This window comes from Drosophila ananassae, chromosome XL (assembly GCF_017639315.1).
Source record: "Drosophila ananassae strain 14024-0371.13 chromosome XL, ASM1763931v2, whole genome shotgun sequence".
NCBI lineage: Eukaryota > Metazoa > Arthropoda > Insecta > Diptera > Drosophilidae > Drosophila > Drosophila ananassae.
In genome coordinates this window covers 10,636,714-10,654,849 of record NC_057931.1, presented here as the reverse complement: position 1 = coordinate 10,654,849, position 18,136 = coordinate 10,636,714, and the positions used below count along the sequence as shown (strand labels likewise).

Here is an 18,136-nt window from a genome sequence, read left to right as displayed (position 1 = left end):
AATTAAATACTCTAACAGAAATTCAAGAATATTTAATAATAACTACTTTTGAGGTTAGGTTTTTTTTTAAACAAAAGTTCTTATTGGCTTAACTCCTTAAGATATTTATTATTTCTTATGAATTTATTAAATTATACATTATTTTTTAAAGTTCTTTAAAACTTTAAGGGTATCAGAAACTTGTTCATTTTTATTTGTCAGCATTTTGTTTATAAAAACTCGGTCATTCCTGTTTTTGCTGAGTTTTCAATATGTGGGTTGGGAATTCTAAATCTAAACAAAAATATATGTAACTGCTTGTAATAATTAAATGCAATTGAATGCAATTTTTAAAAAAGTTGACCTATTAAGTCACGATTTCTTGTTACTTAAATAGTTTTATAAGAATTTAATTAAACAATAAAATAAATAGTATTTTTCCTAAACATTATTTATTTATTATTTTCTATTACAATATTCATTTTAATTCATCTTACAAAACTTTTTACCAATTAATATTACTTAAACTTTAATTTAATTAAGAAATTTAAAACCATTTTAAAATATAGAATCCAGACTTATAAGTAGATCAAAATGAAAGCCAGTTCTTATTAAAGTTATATGTAACTAAAACTAAAGTCTAGTTACATTTTTTAATTGTTTTCTTTTTATTTAATAATTTCAAATATAATTTAAATAAATTTAACATTTCGCGCCATCCTACTCCAGTCTTTTCCAACACTAACCCGTTTAGTGTTGAACAGCTTGACCATTGAACCGATTAAGTATTGGACAGCGCGGCAGTTCGTTCTCCGAATCAACACGTCAACGGCGACTCTTTTTTTTTTAATCCCTCTCCGCGAAACTCAGTCGCCGCGCACAATTAATTCATAATTCAACAATTCTTGAATCAAAGTAGCACGTCGACGGTTGGAGCAAGTGTATTGGGTAGCGGCAAGACAATTGTAAAGTCGGCAAGGACGGCTGGAAGTGCAAACACAACGGGACACGTAAGTGTAAAGCGGTTGAAGGAGGCGGGACGGTGAGGAGGGAGGTGGCAACACAGACAGCTGCTTGCGTTGCAAAAAAAAAAAATTATAAAAAAAAAAGATAAAAGAATTGAAAGAGAAAGAGCTAGAAAGGTTGAGAAGAAAGTAGAGGTTAACGCTCTCCCCCCTCGCATACTCCTATTCTTTCTCCGGCAAAAGTTACCAATTTTGAAAAAAAAAAAAAAAGAAAAAGAAAAAGTACACGAAGGTAACCGCGTGGCTTATTGATCTTTAAATATTTGATTAGATTTTGATTGATTCGATGATTGAGACAGTTTGTGACATTCCCCCTCTTTTAGGCTCTACAATGAAAATCCTGCTCGTTTTGAGCGCCCTGCTGGCGGGGATTACCCTCAGCCATGGTGCCGCTGTCATGTCCGTGGATCTGGGCACTGAATGGATAAAAGTGGGCGTCGTATCCCCGGGTGTACCCATGGAAATAGCCCTCAATCGTGAGTCCAAGCGCAAAACACCCGCCATCCTGGCCTTCCGGAATGGTGTCCGAACCATTGGCGAGGATGCCCAGACGATTGGAATCAAGGAACCGAATGCCGCCTACGGTTATCTTCTGGATCTCCTCGGCAAGACCATCGACAATCCCATTGTGGACTTGTACAGGTGAGCTAGCTGGTCCAGAATTTCCAGAAACCTTATCAGTTTTTGATTAAATATTCTATTAAAAATGGGAAAAAAAACCATCTACGTGGAAGCCACTTCCATTTAAATTAGAATATATATGTACTTTCAAATGGCCACGTCATTCTAACTCTAATTGTTTATTTTTTTTATTTAGGAAACGCTTCCCCTACTACAACATTATCGGTGATCCGGAACGCAATACTGTCGTCTTCCGCAAGAGCGACACGGAGGAGTTCTCCGTGGAGGAGCTGGTCGCCCAGATGCTGATCAAGGCCAAGGAATTCGCCCAGGAGTCCACCCAGCAGCCAATAGCCGAGTGTGTCCTCACAGTCCCCGGTTACTTCGGTCAGGCTGAGCGCGAGGCCCTCCTGGCGGCCGCTCAGCTGGCCAATCTGAAGGTTCTCCAACTGATCAACGACTATGCGGCCGTGGCCCTCAACTACGGTGTGTTCCATCGCGGCGAGATCAATGAGACGGCCCAGTACTTCCTCTTCTACGACATGGGCGCCTACAAGACCTCCGCCGCCGTCGTCAGCTACCAGCTGGTGAAGGACAAGCAGACCCGCGAGATCAATCCGGTGGTTCAGGTCCTGGGTGTGGGCTATGACAGGACACTGGGTGGCCTGGAGATCCAACTGAGGCTGCGCGATTACCTGGCGGCCGAGTTCAATGCCCTGAAGAAGACCAAGACCGATGTGACCACCAATCCCCGAGCTCTGGCCAAACTGTTCAAGGAGGCCGGTCGTCTCAAGAACGTCCTGTCGGCCAACAACGATCACTACGCCCAGATTGAGAACGTGCTGGAGGACATCGACTTCCGGCTGCCGGTTAGCCGCGAGAAGCTGGAGGAGATCTGCGCCGATCTCTGGCCGAGAGCCACCAAGCCCCTGGAACAGGCCCGGGCCTCGTCGCACCTCAGCCTGGATGTCATCAACCAGGTGATCTTGTTCGGCGGCGGCACTCGAGTCCCACGCGTCCAGGAGACCATCAAGGCTCTGATCAAGCAGGAGCTGGGCAAGAATCTAAACGCCGATGAGTCCGCTACCATGGGAGCCGTTTACAAGGCAGCCGATCTCTCCACCGGCTTCAAAGTTAAGAAGTTCATCGTTAAGGACGCTGTGCTGTATCCCCTGCAGGTGTCCTTCGAGCGTGATCCTGGCGATGGCGCTGCCGTGAAGCAGGTGAAGCGGGTCCTGTTCGCTTTGATGAATCCCTATCCCCAGAAGAAGGTCATCACCTTCAACAAGCACACCGATGACTTTGAGTTCTATGTGAACTATGCCGACCTGGATCGCTACACCGCCGAGGATGTCCAGGCCCTGGGCAGCCTGAATGTGACCAAGGTGGAACTGAAGCAGGTCAAGGAGCTGCTGGAGAAATCGAAGAAGGATGTGGTGGACAACAAGGGCATCAAGGCGTACTTCTACCTGGACGACTCTGGCATCTTCCGCTGCACCAATGTGGAGTACGTCTTCGACAAGCAGAAGCCCGAGGAGGACGCCGACGATGACAGCACTTTGGCCAAACTGGGCAGTACTCTGAGCAAGCTCTTCGCCAAGGACGGCGAGGAGAAGGCCTCCAAGGACGAGGAACAGCAGACCGGCGAAGAGTCAGCCTCGACTGGCGAAGAACCACCCAAGGCGGAGGGCGATGCCGAGCCCGAGAAGACCAAGGAGGACGAGGATGCTGCCAACAAGGAGCCCAAGGCCGATGCTGACAAGCCAGAGACCGCCGAGACCAAGGATAAGGAGAAGAACGAAACCATTAAGCTGGTGACCGTCAAGCTGCCCGTCACCTACGATCCTCAGGTGCAGATCACGCCGCCTCTCTCCGGCGACGCCTACGAAGCTTCGTTGGCCAAACTGAATGCCATTAACAAGGCCGAGGAGGAGCGCGTCCGTCTGGAATCCGCCTTCAACTCCCTGGAGTCGCACATCATCGAGGTGCAGCAGAAACTGGACGAGGACTCGTACGGCAGCTGTGCCACCGCCGAGGAGAAGGAGAAACTTCTGGCCGAGTGCGCCACACTGAGCGATTGGCTGTATGAGGATCTGGAGAATCCCAAGGCGGAAATCTATGAGGATAAACTGGCCCAGCTGAAGAAACTGTCGAACGTCTTCCTGGCCCGCCACTGGGAGCATGAGGAGCGTCCGGAGGCCACCAAGGCACTCAAGAGCATGATCGAAGCCGCCGAGAAGTTCCTGGTCAGTGGACGCAACCTCACCAAGGACACCAATCCCGAGAAGGATGTCTACACCCAGGTGGAGATCGATACCCTGGCCAAGGTGATTGACGAGACAACCACCTGGCTGAAGACCGAATCGGCTGCCCAAAAGAAACTGGCCCGGAACGCGGATGTTCGCATGTCCGTCAAGGACATCACCGAAAAGATGGGTGTGCTGGACCGTGAGGTCAAGTACCTGGTCAACAAGATCAAGCTCTGGAAGCCCAAGACCAAGCCGGCCGCCGACAAGGACAAGAAGAAGGATGCCGGCAAGGATGAGCAGCAGGGATCGGGCAGCGGTGATGGTGCCAAGATTGAGGAGGAGCCAGCGGAGGCGGCGAAGGAGAAGCCAGAGGAGCAAGTACCGGAACCGGAGCAGGGTGCCACCGAGGAGGAGAAGATCACTCCCACGCCCACCGGCGAGGCCAAGATACCGCACAGCGAGCTCTAAGCAGGGGAAGCCTTTTTTTTTATAAATTTAAATAGAGTCCAGGGAAGACGAGTGCCTGGCTAAGATTCAGCGAAGAATTCAAATCACAACAAAAGAGGGGGGGGCCAAAGACACACACACACACACACAAAACAACACACACACATACCATGCAGGGCGGGGGGCGCAGCCAGGACACTCGAGTCGCCACTTAAATTCTCTGATTTTTTTTGTATGTATTCAAGCTAGCTAAAAAAAAACAAAAACAAAAAATGTGGGGTTAAATTATGCTACTCTTAATTTCTAATTAAAAATTAAAAAACAAAAAAAATTAAGAAAAGGAAAAAAAGAGAGAAAAAAAATGTAAAAAAAGAACCATTTCCATACCATTCCGCTGTGCTTTAGGTGGTCGCTCTTAGGAAATACAAGACTTATGTACACCCGACTCCTCCCACATTGAAAGCCTCTCTACTTCTACTTCTCTAAAATACTATATATTATATATACATGTCCACTATATAGTATCCACTGATCTATTGTAGCGAAAAAGTAGCGAAAAAAAACAGAAACAATTGGGCGGGCTAGGGGAGCGTTAAAAAGGATCAACGAATTATAACAAAAAAAATGAAATCAGCTCAAAAATACACGAGATCATAATAAAATTAAACAGAAATTACAAAAAGTATTAATATATTACATTGTTTTAATTGTCAAAAGTGAAGTTACTTTTCAGTTTCATTTTCGAGCGTCGATCAGTCTGGGATATATTTCGAAACTGTTATTACACATACAGTTTTATTCCAGCGTCAGTATTTGTAAAATTATCTTAGGAAACGGGTATCGATAGAATTCTTCCCCAAAAACTTCCATTTTTATACAAATTTCAATATTTGTATGATTTCGATTTCAAATAATTCGATATTTCCGCAATTTTTCAAAAACCGAACGACGCTCGGGCGTCGGCAGTAGGTAGTAGATAGTGGAACTAGGGATTGTGGAACGCCTTCCCTATCAGGTAAGTACCTCCAGTCTTTCTACAAATCCGTGTTTTTGTAAATTTAAAATAATTTTTGAACAAGAATTACCCGCGTTCAATCTCGTCGGATATATATTAAGACTTTCCAACACTAAGAATTCGCGCATCTGGCAGCCCTGGCATCTGGCTGAACAAATTTCCATGGCTCTGGCCACGCTGGCCTTCAATAATCCCTGGTAATTACTAGATTTTAGGAATAAAATAGATAAAATGGATTTATTTCGAACCGGTAAAACATGTACGTAAAAGTTTAATTGACAATTAGATCTATGGTAATACAGTTAATACAGATACATTCAAAATATATCGATAAAAAATAAAAAGAGAATCTTTACAAATAGTTTTTAAAATGAATCGTTTAAACAATGTGCTTTTAAGAAACATTAAGACTAACTTTTTAAAATTGAAAAGCCTAATTTAATTTTTTTGTTAATTTTGCTTTTGTAAATATTGTTTTTTTTTTAATATAATATAAAAGGCGTTTTAAGATAATCTCCAATAACTATAAACATTTAGTAAATAAGATTTTGTACAACATTTTCAATATTTTTAAAAGTATTTTTAACTTTAATAGACTTTTTAATGCTTTTGGATAATTAGCAACGTAGGATTTTTTAGGGATTTTTTCAAAGCCTGCTGAGAGCCAGGTAATTTCTGGGAAATCCGATTTGGCCATCTGGCAACACGGTACGCTATTCGTTTTTCGCTGCTGTGTGCGTGTTATTTTGTTGTTTTTTTCCTGGGTTTGTGGCCTCTGCACAATTTTCCAAGTGCTTCGTTTAATGTTTTTCCGTTTAAGCTGCACGTAACGCTGTTTTCGTGGGTGTCTCCTCCGTCTATAATTCCGTGTTGTTTTAATGTGTGTTGTGTGTGTGTGTGTGTTTGCGTTTTTCGACCCCGTGTGCCAGTCGATTCTGTGTTGCGTTTTCCCCGTCTTTTGCTCCCTGAACAAAGAAGATATCGGGGGGGGTGTCGATGGTCAGGGGCAGGGCAAGGGATCCAACAGAACAGTTAGTTTTTTTTTTTGCTTAAAATATTAATAATTATTACAGGCGCAGGTCTGTCCGTCTGTGTCTGGCTCTGCCTTAGTGTGTGTGTGTGTCTCTGTTTTTGTGTCCAAGTGTGTGTGTATGCTGTGGAGCACCGTGGAGCCTCTCGAAGAATTTGATTTGGATTTAAATTTCCATTTGTTTCCACTGTGCTCCCTGCTCCCTACTTCCCTCCCTTGCCCTCTGCCGCTTCTGTCCCCCCATTTATATTAGTGTGTGTGTGTGTGTGTGTGTGTGCCAACTGACTTTCGATTCCTCTTTGGCACGGATTTTCTTCGGCTGCCATCATTTTTCTTTCATCGGCTTGCCTTGCGAGCTTTTTTTTTTCATACAATTTTCAAGCCCCACGAACAACAAACGCAGCAGAAAAATGGTGGTTCGGGCAGGGGGAGGGCCAGCCACCGAGAGCGAGTGAGAAAGGTGCAGGCACAACCGCGAAGCTGACGCGGCAACGGGGGCGGGCGGTATAGGCCAAATATTCTTTTCCCAATATCATTTGCAAAAAAAAAAGTTATTTGTGTGTATTTTGTTTTTTTTTTTGAGAAACTCCATGAGGGCTCCAATAGGTTTCCAATTTCCTATTCCGATCGTCGTTGCGTAGGCTGGCTGGCTGGCTGGCTGGCTCCATCGCCCCAAGTGCGAGGGAGATGTCAACATAATTTGCAGAAGTGTGCGTTTGCTTGTGTCTGGCTCTGCTCGTCTGTGTGTCGGTGCGTGCGTGTGTGTTTGTTTGTTTGCGGTTGTGTGTGTTTGGCAACAGACGTGTATGTGTGTGTGTGTGTTAACTGCTGTTTGTTGTTTTTGTTTGGCGTGCAGCAGCCAAAATAGAAAGAAAGAAAGAAAATAAAAAAAAACACGTGTTTAACGCCATCATTTCGTCCTTCTATCATATCTTAAGGACTGAGCAGGACATTGCACACAGTTGGAGCCCATAATTAAGGAAAAGACAGAGGAAAAAGTAACGATATCAAAGGGCAAACTGAACGCCAAAAAAAGAGAGAGACGCACACGAGAGAGCGCATGCTGGGCGCCGCAGGAGAAGAAGAAGAAGCAGGAGCAGCAGCAGCAGCCGCAACAGCAGCAGCAGCAGCAGCAGCAGCAGCAGAAGAGTGAACGTGTGAGCGAGAGCGAGGAGGCAAAGTGGAGCAGGAGGAGACGACGACGACGACGACGAAGAAGACGAGGGTGAGGTGTGGCGAGGCGAGGTGAGGAAAGGAAAGGAAAGGAACAAGGGCCCAGGGGCAAAACGAAAACGAAAACAACAAAGAACAGTACCGAACGGCCAGGCGTCTGAAAAAGTCGCCGTTTTCGTTTTTCTAAAAAAAAAAAAAAAATCTACCTCCAAACAAGAGCAAAAGCTAGAGCACAATAATTAAAAACGTGAAACGAACAAAACAACAAAAAATAAACAGCAAATAGCAAATAGCCAACAACAATAATATAAATAATAACAATCAACAACGAGTGCGAGTGCGATTGCGAGCGCCATCTATTGACGGCCCGGCCACAAATCCGGTGGGGAGACCCGCGAAGAGAGCAGGAAAGAGCAGTTGGTGACTCTGTTGGTTTTCTTCTTGGTGTGCTTTCCTCCTTATTGTCGTCGAAGGAGGAAAGGAAAGGAAAGGAAAGTAAAGGAAAGGAAGCAGCAGCAGCAGAAGCAGCTGTTGTTGTTGGGGGGAACCCCCCTCGGAACAGAAAGAAATTTCATTTGGACCAAAAAAACAACAACAAAGAAGAGAAACGAAGGAAAAAGGATAGTGAAACAGATAAGTGACAAATACCCCCGGACCAGTTGCCTTCGTTGCCCGCCACAAGATGGCGTGCCTTAACACCCTAAAGCAGGAGATCAAAACCCTGGAGAAGATCTTCCCCAAGAACCACGAACGCTTTCAGATCCTCAATTCCAGTGTCGATGAGCTGCTATGCCGATTCATCGATAAGAATGGAAAGCGCTATGACATTCATGCCAACATAACGGTAAGTGATTATCCTTTAAAGCTTATCCCCCCCACCCATCACTAGAATTTTTCCCCATCTCTATTATGATTCCCCCCATCTCTATTGAGATTTCCCCCATCACTATTATGAGAGAAATTATACTCCAAAGAAAGTTTTTAAAGAAAATAAGGATATTAGGAAGAAAGTTTTTATAGAAATTTAAAAACAGTCTGTCAAAATAGTCTATATACTACGTATTTAACCATTTGTCAGATATGCCCAGGTGAAAATACATTTTTCTCCATAAGTTTTAAGTTATCTGGCTGTCGACGATGTGTTCTTGGAACTCTATTTAGTGTTTAAGTCTTTGGATAGCTATAGAAAACGAAACCAAACCGACGAATGCGTCATCATCACTTCACTGAAATACAACAGAAATCTTTATTAAGTGTAGTGGCCTTCAGTGGCCAAAGAAACTCTACTTAAAACGCAATAAAATGCATTTCAATTGCACTCACTCACCAACTTTTTCCAACTGAGTCACTTTTGGGGAGAAATGATGGGGGCTTCTTAACAGATTTTCCCATGAGAATGGCCTTGTTGGCAATTTATACAGACGTTTTTGTATTTTCGTTATCAGCCCAGACCCCAGACACAACTGCAAATCTTAGGGATTAATCATTTTTACAAATTCCAGGTAGAATATTTCTATTTAAGTGTAGGATGGAAAAGCTTATCGTCCAAGAAACTCTTTGTTTACCTGGGGTTGGGGTAGGAAAAGCGATCCAATAAAGGGTTAAGCTATTGTCCGATTTCCCCACTCCACTTTTCCACTTTACGCCTATTGGAGTGATAAGATAAAGGGGAACTAGTATCAGGTTTCTGGCCAAGTCTACCACCCATCAGCTGTTTTCGATTCCGATAGGGAGCAATTATATAAAGAATTTAAACGATTACCTTTTCATCTCTAGTCTCTCCCCCATTTTTCTTCCTTGTTTAGCTCCATCCTTGTCGCATCACCTTCTTTCCATCCTTTGTGATCGTTTCCCCTCTCACTCGCACGCTGGATTACTCTCGTGTGAGTGTGAGTGTGGTGGGGGTGCGTTTGTGTGTGTGTGAGGGGATTCTTTATTCCCACGCTCCTCACTGGCGAACCGAAGCGGAGTGGAGAACAGAAGAGAGAGATCAGATGGTGTGGTAGTCGATGCCCTTTGGGGCTCCATCTCTCTGCTCCACTCTCTCCTCCCTTATACCTGTCTGTTCTTGATTTTGTTTGCATGAATTCTTCCTCTTTTTGATCTTTTTTTTCGGCTTATCCTATGTCGATAACCGATCATATATCGTTTAAAATATAACACAAAAAAAAGAGAGTGATTCATGGCACTTGATCGAAGGCCAAGCTCTCTTCAACACAGAGAGAAAAAAGTAAGAGTAATATTTCATATTTTGTTTTATTTTGATTATAAAAAAATATAAATCATAATATAATTTTTGTCTTGAAATATAATTTTTAATTAATTGTTTTTTTTTTTGTTTTTTGATTATTATTAATTTCTCTCTGTGCACCTGCATCTGTTTTCTGTGCAGTGATCCCCACATGGTTCAACGATCTAATTAAAGGTTATAATTCCCAACTTGCTCTCTTGTTTGTTTTTTATTTACAAGTGTATGCAAAGTAGACATTTGACAAATCCACCTGAGAGATCTTTTGTTTCTTTCTCTTTTTCGCTAAAAAAGTCCTTGACCCACCCCACCCCACAGTTTATAGTAAGATAGTCCTCAGACTTGTACCTGTGAGATACAGTGGGCAATATAGCCCCTAAATCAGACTATTCATCAGACTATTTTTAGAAAAGAAAAGAAAACACATTTTTTTTTTTTTGCACTTGAAAGTTTCTTATCATTAATAGTTGGTGATAAGAGATAGGTATTTTCTATTCTAGCAGTCTTATAGGTCTATATTTTATTGAACTTCTATAAGAAAAGTGTCCTATTTTGATTCTTAATTTATGGTATCCTTTGCAGGAAACGTATCCTTCATCGCCGCCTGTTTGGTTTGCCGAAAGCGAGGAGACGAGCGTCACAAATGCCGTTCAAATACTTAGCAATACAAACGGACGTGATAATCACGTGATTAATCAAGTAAGATTACCTTAATTATAAACTAAAAACAGTAAAAAATCGAAATCATTTTATTCCTTAGGTGGGCATATTGCTGCGTGAGCTGTGCCGACTTCACAACGTTCCACTGCCACCCGACATCGACAACCTGACGCTGCCGCTCCAAACTCCGCCGCCATCCGCCTCGCCACTGCGCTGCGATCAGAGACCCGGCGGTGGAGCGGGCGGTGCGGGCGTCGGTGGCAGTGGGCCCCATGGTAATGAGGAAACAGACTCGGACCAGGACGAGATCGAAGATCCAATCGGCGAAAGTGAGCAGGAAAGCGAAGGCGACGAGGACTTGCCGCTCGAAATGGACGATGTACGAAGTACAAACAAGGTCAGTTTTCCCCAAAAAATATTATAAATTAATAATATTAATTAAAATTATGACTTGCAGAAGGATGACATGGAAGTGGAGCACTTAGCGACCCTGGAAAGACTGCGTCAAAGTCAAAGACAAGACTATTTAAAAGTAATTTTAAACTTATTTCACTTTTAAGTTAAAAACTAAACTAATTATTGTTATAATTATTATTTTAGGGTTCCGTTTCCGGTTCTGTGCAGGCAACCGATCGCTTAATGAAAGAATTGCGTGATATTTATCGTTCGGACGCCTTTAAAAAGAATATGTATTCAATTGAGCTCGTAAACGAGTCCATATACGAGTGGAATATACGCCTAAAGTCCGTCGATCCGGACAGTCCGCTTCACAGTGATTTGCTAATGCTCAAGGAGAAGGAGGGTAAGGATAGCATACTGCTAAATATACTCTTCAAGGAGACGTATCCGTTTGAGCCGCCCTTTGTCCGCGTCGTTCATCCTATTATCTCAGGTAAGGTTCACATTTTTGGTGTTCTTCGAGCCAATAAATAGAAGATTCTTGTTTCCAGGTGGCTATGTGCTCATCGGTGGAGCCATCTGCATGGAACTGCTGACCAAACAGGGTTGGAGCTCAGCTTATACCGTCGAGGCGGTGATTATGCAAATTGCCGCCACTTTGGTGAAGGGAAAGGCGCGCATTCAATTTGGTGCCACAAAGGTTGGTTCGCCAAGTAGAGAGAGCTCTTGAGCCATATTTTAATAATCGTTTACCCTTTTTTTAAATCAGGCACTGACCCAAGGTCAATATAGCTTAGCCAGAGCCCAGCAGAGCTTCAAGTCGTTGGTGCAGATCCACGAGAAGAATGGTACTTAGACTTAAGACTTAATTGAAATAATTTCTAATGTTTGGTTGCTTTTAGGCTGGTTCACACCTCCCAAAGAGGACGGCTAAAACAGTCATGGCATCGTTACCCAGACGCACATACTTCCCCCCAGAATACATTGCACCCTGGATACACTCGCACACCCCACAATCTACCCAACAGAGACAAACACACACTACTTCCACTTATATGTACACATCGATCAACATCGTTCCGCAAACCAAAATTGCACACATTCTGACACCGTATACCAATATATACCTACCCCACGACCACAGGAAGCAAATAATCCATGAAGCTGGACCGTTGGCTGAAGGAGGATATATAAGGTGGCCCAGCAATTTGGGTTTCGGCAGCGACACAATCACACACACTCTATCGATTCATTGGTTGATCGTTTCTACTGTTCCGTTGCAAGTAAATTCCTATGTGAATGCCCACATATTCGATTATATTGCGCCTGCTTCCCCCCCGTCGTAGTCAGTAGCAAGCCAGTAGAAAATCCCCTCCTCCCTTCCACAAAAAACAAAAAAAAAAAGAAAAGAAAACAAAAAAGCCAACGCTAAGATGTATGTTGTACAGACTCTCGGAAATATAGAATTGTGTAACTGTGACTGAGACCGAAACTGAGGGGCTGTCCTCGGGGCTAGGATGTAAGATGTGCATCCTGGCTTCGGTTCTCAGGATCGGAGGACCGAAGAGTGTAAAATGTAAAGGCAATATCTGTTATGTATATGCGTATAAAGTATAAACCTGTAACTTGTAATTTAATTGTAAATGTAGGGGCTCTCCAGCAGCACTTCCGACAAACAACAACACTCCTTCCTCCTGTCCCTCTTCCCCAACCCCCAAAAAACTTCCGCAATTGTCCTTCCACACACACATAAACACACCCATACACACACGCATGTAATTGTAACTAGTTAAGACGCCTATCTGTATTTTATATATTTTTAATTTAACGAAAAAGTGTGTAATCTTATATATTTTTTTCTCTCTAATGTTAAGAACAAAAAAAAAAAATGGCAAAAAACGTAAAAAAGTATAAAGTATAATTGATAGCGAGATCGAGCGGAATAGATATATATATATACCTATACATATACATATAATTATACATAAATACAAGATTTATATATATTATAATTAGCGCGAGAGTTTAAGTTTAAGCTAAAAAAAAAAACAAAAAACCGAAAACAAAAACAAAAAACAAGCAAATTCTAAGTGTAAATTCGTCTTTCCAAATAACCGTAAAATAATGTAATCGTAACTTTAATTCTACACAGAAAAAAACAAAAACAGAAAATAGTTTAAAACAAAAATGCTAAAAAAAATCTGTATTTCGAAATCGAAAAAAATATTATGCTAAAAAAAAAACAAAAACAAAAACTGCAAGAATGCTAGTTTAAAAAAAAAAGTGGACAACTCTTGTTGTTCCATAAAAGATTATGATTAAAAATTTGTCGTTTATTTTATTATATTTTTTTTTTATTGTTTGTACAACTTGTGCAGGAAAAATTCAACTGTATATTTAAAAAAAAAACCGAAAAAAGCAAGGAAAAAAGAAAGGAATGAAAATCGGCAAAAGATGATGAAGGAAAATGTTCATTTTAAGTATGTATTTAATAAAGAAGGATATATACATGCATAGTAAGGATCAAGGATGTTTTTTTCCCCCTCCTCCACCTCTCCCCAGGAATAAGTCTATTTTTTTTCGTCTTATTTACACTTTATTTTGCGCCTAAACATAATTAAAAAATTCCTACTAAATAAAATATAGGTATTACTATTTATGCATAATTGCCGGATGATGATGATGATGGGGTCATGCCATCATCAGGATGTCACTCCACAAAGACCACATACTTCTCCGCCGCCTGTGAGGGCTGCATCTTGGGCGCCCTCGTCGGCTGGACGTAGGTGGGCCGGTGCCTCGTCTCATCGCCCTCCAGGGAGACGCCTATCAGCATATCCATGGCGCCCTTCAGCTGGATAAGCTCTGTTGTCAGTTGAATCTCGTTCTGCACCGTCCGGGATAGCTTCTCCAGAGACTTTAATAGCAAATCGCTGCAGGTCACCAGCTGCCGTTCGAAGACGTCCAGGACAGTGCTGGCGGCGTTCATCAGGGGTCGCATGAAACGTGTTTCGGAGAGGTGGGCGCAGACAAAGTCAATAAACTTGATGAGAATGTGCTCCGGCCGATCTATCAGCGCCTTGTCCAGGGATCTCCGATGCAGTAGGTCTGTGATCACCGCCACTACCAGTTCTGGCTGCTTCTCCATCCTCTGCAGATACATAACATTGTCCAGTGCCTTCTTATGGTTAAACTGTCGCAGCTGTACGTCGTAGATTTTCAGGCCGGGTCCTTTCACACGATCCTTGACGACATGATCCACATCTTGTGGGATAGTTGGACGAGGAGTTGGCCGCTTGCGCTCCACATTCTTTGACCGCGAGGTACGGATCTTCTTCAAGTGACTCGGCTTGCTGTCAACGGTCATCCGACGAATGGAGACCAGGCCATCGACCATACCGGCTACCACAGCCTGATCCCCGCTAGCCACTCCCAAGCTAACCACCGCATTGGGATAGGTGAGCGTGTGAACTGTCTTGTACGTACTGACGTCGTAGATCTTGACGTGGCGGTCCAGGCCGCCCGAGAACAGACGCCGGCCATCTGATCCCAGCCGGAGACACGTCACGGTCTTGTGGTGCTGGGCCATGGTGGTGAGCAGCCGGCAGCCGCTGATCATGTCCCAAACACGGACCTGGTTGCCGCCGGCGGTGACAAGCACCGAGCCATTGGGCAGGAACAGCATGGATTCCACAGGTGCACCATGATCCAGGGTCTGCTGTACCGCATTCTCAGCTCTTGTGTCGTAGAGATGGATCTTGCCATCGTAGCCGCCGGAGGCGAACACATTCGATGCCAGGGGATGCATGGCGCCAGCCCGGATATAGTCCGAATGGGCATCTTCGTAGGTCTGGACCACCTTCTCGTTGGCGACGTCCCACAGACGGATGGACTTGTCGTCACAGAAGCTGGCTAGCTGCAGTTTGTCCGCCGTGAAGAAGGTGCGATGCACTGGAGCGGTGTGTCCTTTGAACAGCCGGAGGATGTTCCTACTCGTTGTGTCAAAGAGCTTCACGTGGCCTTCTTCGTCGCCGGCGGCCAGCAGCCGACCGTCCTGCCTGAACGTCGCTCCATAGGCTGTTTTCTGGAACCTGGAAAGGTTCTTCACCACCAGCTTTGTGACCAGGTTGTAGATCTGTACTCGCACCGAGCAGGTGACTACGAAGTTGTCCGGATCCGTGAGACTGAAGTCTATGTAGTCGATGGTGTTGTGTTCCTTGAGGAGGTCTGGTTTCTAGAAGGGAAGTGATTATTTACTTTGTCTTGGGTATTCTTGCACTCTTAGTTCCCTTACCGATAACCGCTCCCAGTATACCGTGTCTGGGGTCTCCACCTGTGCCCGCTGCTGGAACCTTCTTATGTTCAACGGGAGGAAGTTAGTTTGCATCATTTTGGTCTATGGATCCTTATTTCCCGCGCACGTGTTTCCCAAATCTCGTCCATGAATCAATGTGACCAAAAACGGGTTCTCTACTCGCGGTTTTCTATCGAGTGTACTCGATAACATCAGTTATGTCGATAGTTTTCATTTACAATTTTTTATTTGTTTCTATTTTGATCTTTATTTTGATTTCGATTTTTTTCTTTCTGGCAATACCATCCTAGTGGTCACATATTTATTCGATTGTCTTATTCGATATATTTTTGTATTATTATCGATTTTTAGATCACAATTCGTTTTTAGAACATATATTTTTTAGAACAACAATAACAACAGTCCACGGCACATATGCTGCTCCCCCCCAAAAAAAGAGAAAAACCTTTCCAAGCTGCAATTCGCTGACCGTGATCCATCCGAAATCCACTGGGAAATCAACAGACCAGTCGCTTGTGGACACACCATCACAATATACCGCATATTGGAATTAGGGAGCACATCGCGGACTAGAAACACCAACCGTTCGTGCGCCCGGCGGCCACAACAATAACAAAATCGCTTTTAATTGAAATTTATTTGTTGTGATGCTGCTGCCACGGGGGGTTCCGCCGTAGTCCCAGACCCAGTACCACCCCCTCATCGCTCGGCCAGACCCGGCCCCTGCTGCTCCCGCTGCCACTGCCGCGAAACCTTAATTAACCGGATCGGGGAGGAACTGGGCATAGAGAGCATGCCAATGTTAATTGGAGGCAATCAATGTGCCTGAGGTCCCTCTATCGAACGGAAGAACCGATCCCGCGGAGCCTCGGAAGCAGTTAGTTCTGCGGAGTTGCCGGAATCGCAACAATCATGGAGGAGGAGCGCAACGAAAAGAAAGTCCTCTGCGAGAAGATCATCCAGGACATAAATGCGGTATTCCAAAAGGATGCAGACCTGTAAGTACCCAGGCTCCAAGTGCTCTATCGTTCCGACATCATTATAATTGCTTTTAGGGCCTCCTTTGAGATCATTCCCAAGGAGACGAACTGCAACAAGTCGCCGGTGGTGCATGTGGAGCACAACCTGGGCCTGGAGTCGTGGTGTGCCCAGCACGTTTACGATCATGCCCATCGCACCCTCATCTCTCATCGCCGCCAGACGTGGCAGCAACAGCTGCGTACCCTGCAACAGCAGCAGCAGAGCGACTCCCTGGCCAAGTACCTGAACGTGGCGCTGCTGATTAATCCGGACGTGACCACTTTCTGGCACATACGCCGCCAGCTGGTGCAGAAGAACCGCCTGACTATCAACAAGGAGCTGCAGTTCTCCGCCCTCGTCCTGTCCATCAAGCCCAAGTCCAACGAGGCGTTCGCCTACCGCCGTTGGCTCTACTCGTTCCAAAGTAGGTTCTGGCGGGGATTAGGACGGTTTATCCTATCTTGCCACTAAAAAATCAAGAATTTTCAGTCGATGGCTTATAAAAATTCCGTGATAATCTTTCGAAAAATGTAAATTAATCTTATCGTGACCCTAAATCAAAATGACTTTGAAACTATTCAAGTTCCAAGATTATTTTCCTAGCAACAAATTAATTTTTTTGTTATTCGCCCCCCACCCACTCGTAACCCTTTTTCTTTTTTAATCAATTAATTGAATTGGCCATCGCTGGAAATTGAGAAGAATTCGGATTAATTGGTGTTACTTAAAACTTCTGTTTTTCAGGCGCCGATGCCATCGACTGGCCCAACGAGATCGGGATCTGTGAGCGGGCGGCGGATCGGTGCGCCAGTAACTACCATGCCTGGTCGCATCGCCAATGGATCCTGCAGAGCGGTCCCTGCCTGCTCCAGTCGGAGCTGCTGCGCACCGAGAAGTTCATGCGGAAGCACATCAGCGACTACAGCTGCTACCACTACCGCCAGGTGCTCCTCGGCCGAGCCTACGAGCTCTGTTTTGCCCTGCCCACCGCCGAACCCACCTCCAGTTCGGGCTCTTCATCGCTGGCCAGCCTCCAGCAATTATTGGCCGAGAACTACGGTCTGGCGTGCCAGGCCAGGGCCGATAGTCTACTGAGCCTGCTGCTGCCCCATGTAGACCGGAGTACTGTGAGTGAGCAGCGTCTGCGATCCTTCCTCTACTGCTGCAATGTGGCTGCCCACGACATGCGCCTGTGCTCGGAGCAGCGGGCGTTGTACGGACCAAGGGATTGCTTCGACTTGCATCGCCGGGCAGCTCTTAAGTTCATAGTGGAGCAGTGTGTGCGCTTGGAGGCGGGCCTGGCCAGTGGCCCGTCGGTGGGGCATCCCTCAAGCGCCGCCGAGGAGCTGCAAGCCCATCTCAGCAGCCTGGACTTTGAGGCGCATCCGTTTCTGGGCGCCGTTCGCAAGGCAGAGTTCGCCCTGGGGAGCAAGCATCGAAGGTGGTGTAATCTCCACCTAAGCTTTGGCTATCCGGCGGATTAGGGCATCCTAAGACACACACACACACACACACACATACATACAGCTCAAATGGAGGTGAAGAACTCAAAAGCTAGGATTTAATTGTGCTGTTTGCCCGTTTCTTTGGGTTTAAGTTACCATGGTTAGTCCAGGAAACGGGCCTCCATATATCTAATCTAATATGTAGATGAATGTATCTATATACTCCATATATGTATATGTATATGCCCCCAAAGACAAATGTTCAACTAGCCCCGATATGTCGACGATTGCATTTCAATAACTAATGTTAGTGTTAATTGTTTGATTCTGTTCTTGATCTGGTCTGACATGATTTGTTAAGTTAGTCCCATGCTCAGATGTGCTCTCAGATTTAATCAATAGTTAAGCCAAGCCATGCACGTGTTTGTTGTTAGCCAATTTGCAGTTAGTGTTTTTTTTTTTTAAATAAAACAAAAAGAATCCAGCCAAGAGACTTGGGGAGGTGGCCAC

General features: G+C 44.6%; 4 protein-coding genes and 1 long non-coding RNA gene across 16 annotated transcripts; 3 read left to right on the top strand and 2 right to left on the bottom strand.

The window, feature by feature from the left end:
• Positions 1–596: 596 nt before the first annotated feature.
• On the top strand, positions 597–5,006 carry LOC6504633 (hypoxia up-regulated protein 1). The gene is made up of 3 exons (XM_001966461.4): positions 597–989; positions 1,328–1,646; positions 1,822–5,006. Exons 2-3 carry the CDS (start codon positions 1,336–1,338, stop codon positions 4,340–4,342), a joined length of 2,832 nt encoding a protein of 943 aa, XP_001966497.1. The 5' UTR covers positions 597–989; positions 1,328–1,335; the 3' UTR covers positions 4,343–5,006.
• An 84-nt stretch (positions 5,007–5,090) lies between these two features.
• Positions 5,091–13,366, top strand: LOC6504634 (ubiquitin-conjugating enzyme E2 Q2). Of its 10 annotated transcripts, none has more exons than XM_032453417.2 (9): positions 5,091–5,336; positions 7,305–8,383; positions 10,370–10,486; positions 10,548–10,844; positions 10,905–10,979; positions 11,048–11,339; positions 11,398–11,546; positions 11,616–11,694; positions 11,749–13,366. In XM_032453417.2, exons 2-9 carry the CDS (start codon positions 8,222–8,224, stop codon positions 11,778–11,780), a joined length of 1,203 nt encoding a protein of 400 aa, XP_032309308.1. In that variant the 5' UTR covers positions 5,091–5,336; positions 7,305–8,221; the 3' UTR covers positions 11,781–13,366. The 10 variants fall into 10 exon arrangements, with proteins under 10 accessions (XP_032309308.1, XP_032309303.1, XP_001966496.1 ...); XM_032453412.2 differs by lacking the exon at positions 5,091–5,336 and adding an exon at positions 5,946–6,044; XM_001966460.4 differs by lacking the exon at positions 5,091–5,336 and adding an exon at positions 5,976–6,044 and having other exon boundaries at positions 7,315–8,383.
• Positions 8,518–9,642, bottom strand: LOC123257491. 3 transcript variants are annotated; one of them, XR_006507566.1, is made up of 4 exons: positions 9,302–9,642; positions 9,105–9,185; positions 8,867–9,002; positions 8,518–8,765 (listed from the first exon to the last, which is right to left on the bottom strand). It is a non-coding gene; the product is annotated as an uncharacterized LOC123257491 (long non-coding RNA). The 3 variants fall into 3 exon arrangements; XR_006507564.1 differs by lacking the exon at positions 9,302–9,642 and having other exon boundaries at positions 9,105–9,262; XR_006507565.1 differs by lacking the exon at positions 9,302–9,642 and having other exon boundaries at positions 8,867–9,010; positions 9,105–9,257.
• Positions 12,141–15,349, bottom strand: LOC6504871 (U3 small nucleolar RNA-associated protein 15 homolog). The gene is made up of 2 exons (XM_001966459.4): positions 15,141–15,349; positions 12,141–15,080 (listed from the first exon to the last, which is right to left on the bottom strand). The coding sequence occupies exons 1-2, from the start codon at positions 15,234–15,236 to the stop codon at positions 13,557–13,559; spliced, it is 1,620 nt and encodes a 539-aa protein (XP_001966495.1). The 5' UTR covers positions 15,237–15,349; the 3' UTR covers positions 12,141–13,556.
• Positions 15,350–15,439: 90 nt separating this feature from the next.
• LOC6504635 (protein prenyltransferase alpha subunit repeat-containing protein 1) lies at positions 15,440–18,119 on the top strand. Its single transcript, XM_001966458.4, has 3 exons — positions 15,440–16,159; positions 16,217–16,605; positions 16,926–18,119. Exons 1-3 carry the CDS (start codon positions 16,074–16,076, stop codon positions 17,663–17,665), a joined length of 1,215 nt encoding a protein of 404 aa, XP_001966494.1. The 5' UTR covers positions 15,440–16,073; the 3' UTR covers positions 17,666–18,119.
• Positions 18,120–18,136: the final 17 nt, after the last annotated feature.

Bases quoted from the DNA above. Each gene is read 5' to 3' on its own strand.
- LOC6504633 (XM_001966461.4), top strand. From the start codon at position 1,336: ATGAAAATCCTGCTCGTTTTGAGCGCCCTGCTGGCGGGGATTACCCTC. The intron at 1,647-1,821 runs GTGAGCTAGCTG...TTTTTTATTTAG, and splicing joins CCCATTGTGGACTTGTACAG to GAAACGCTTCCCCTACTACA.
- LOC6504634 (XM_032453417.2), top strand. From the start codon at position 8,222: ATGGCGTGCCTTAACACCCTAAAGCAGGAGATCAAAACCCTGGAGAAG. The intron at 10,845-10,904 runs GTCAGTTTTCCC...TATGACTTGCAG, and splicing joins ATGTACGAAGTACAAACAAG to AAGGATGACATGGAAGTGGA. The intron at 11,547-11,615 runs GTTGGTTCGCCA...TTTTTAAATCAG, and splicing joins TTCAATTTGGTGCCACAAAG to GCACTGACCCAAGGTCAATA.
- LOC6504871 (XM_001966459.4), bottom strand. From the start codon at position 15,236: ATGATGCAAACTAACTTCCTCCCGTTGAACATAAGAAGGTTCCAGCAG. The intron at 15,081-15,140 runs GTAAGGGAACTA...CTTCCCTTCTAG, and splicing joins TATACTGGGAGCGGTTATCG to AAACCAGACCTCCTCAAGGA.
- LOC6504635 (XM_001966458.4), top strand. From the start codon at position 16,074: ATGGAGGAGGAGCGCAACGAAAAGAAAGTCCTCTGCGAGAAGATCATC. The intron at 16,160-16,216 runs GTAAGTACCCAG...AATTGCTTTTAG, and splicing joins TTCCAAAAGGATGCAGACCT to GGCCTCCTTTGAGATCATTC. The intron at 16,606-16,925 runs GTAGGTTCTGGC...TCTGTTTTTCAG, and splicing joins TTGGCTCTACTCGTTCCAAA to GCGCCGATGCCATCGACTGG.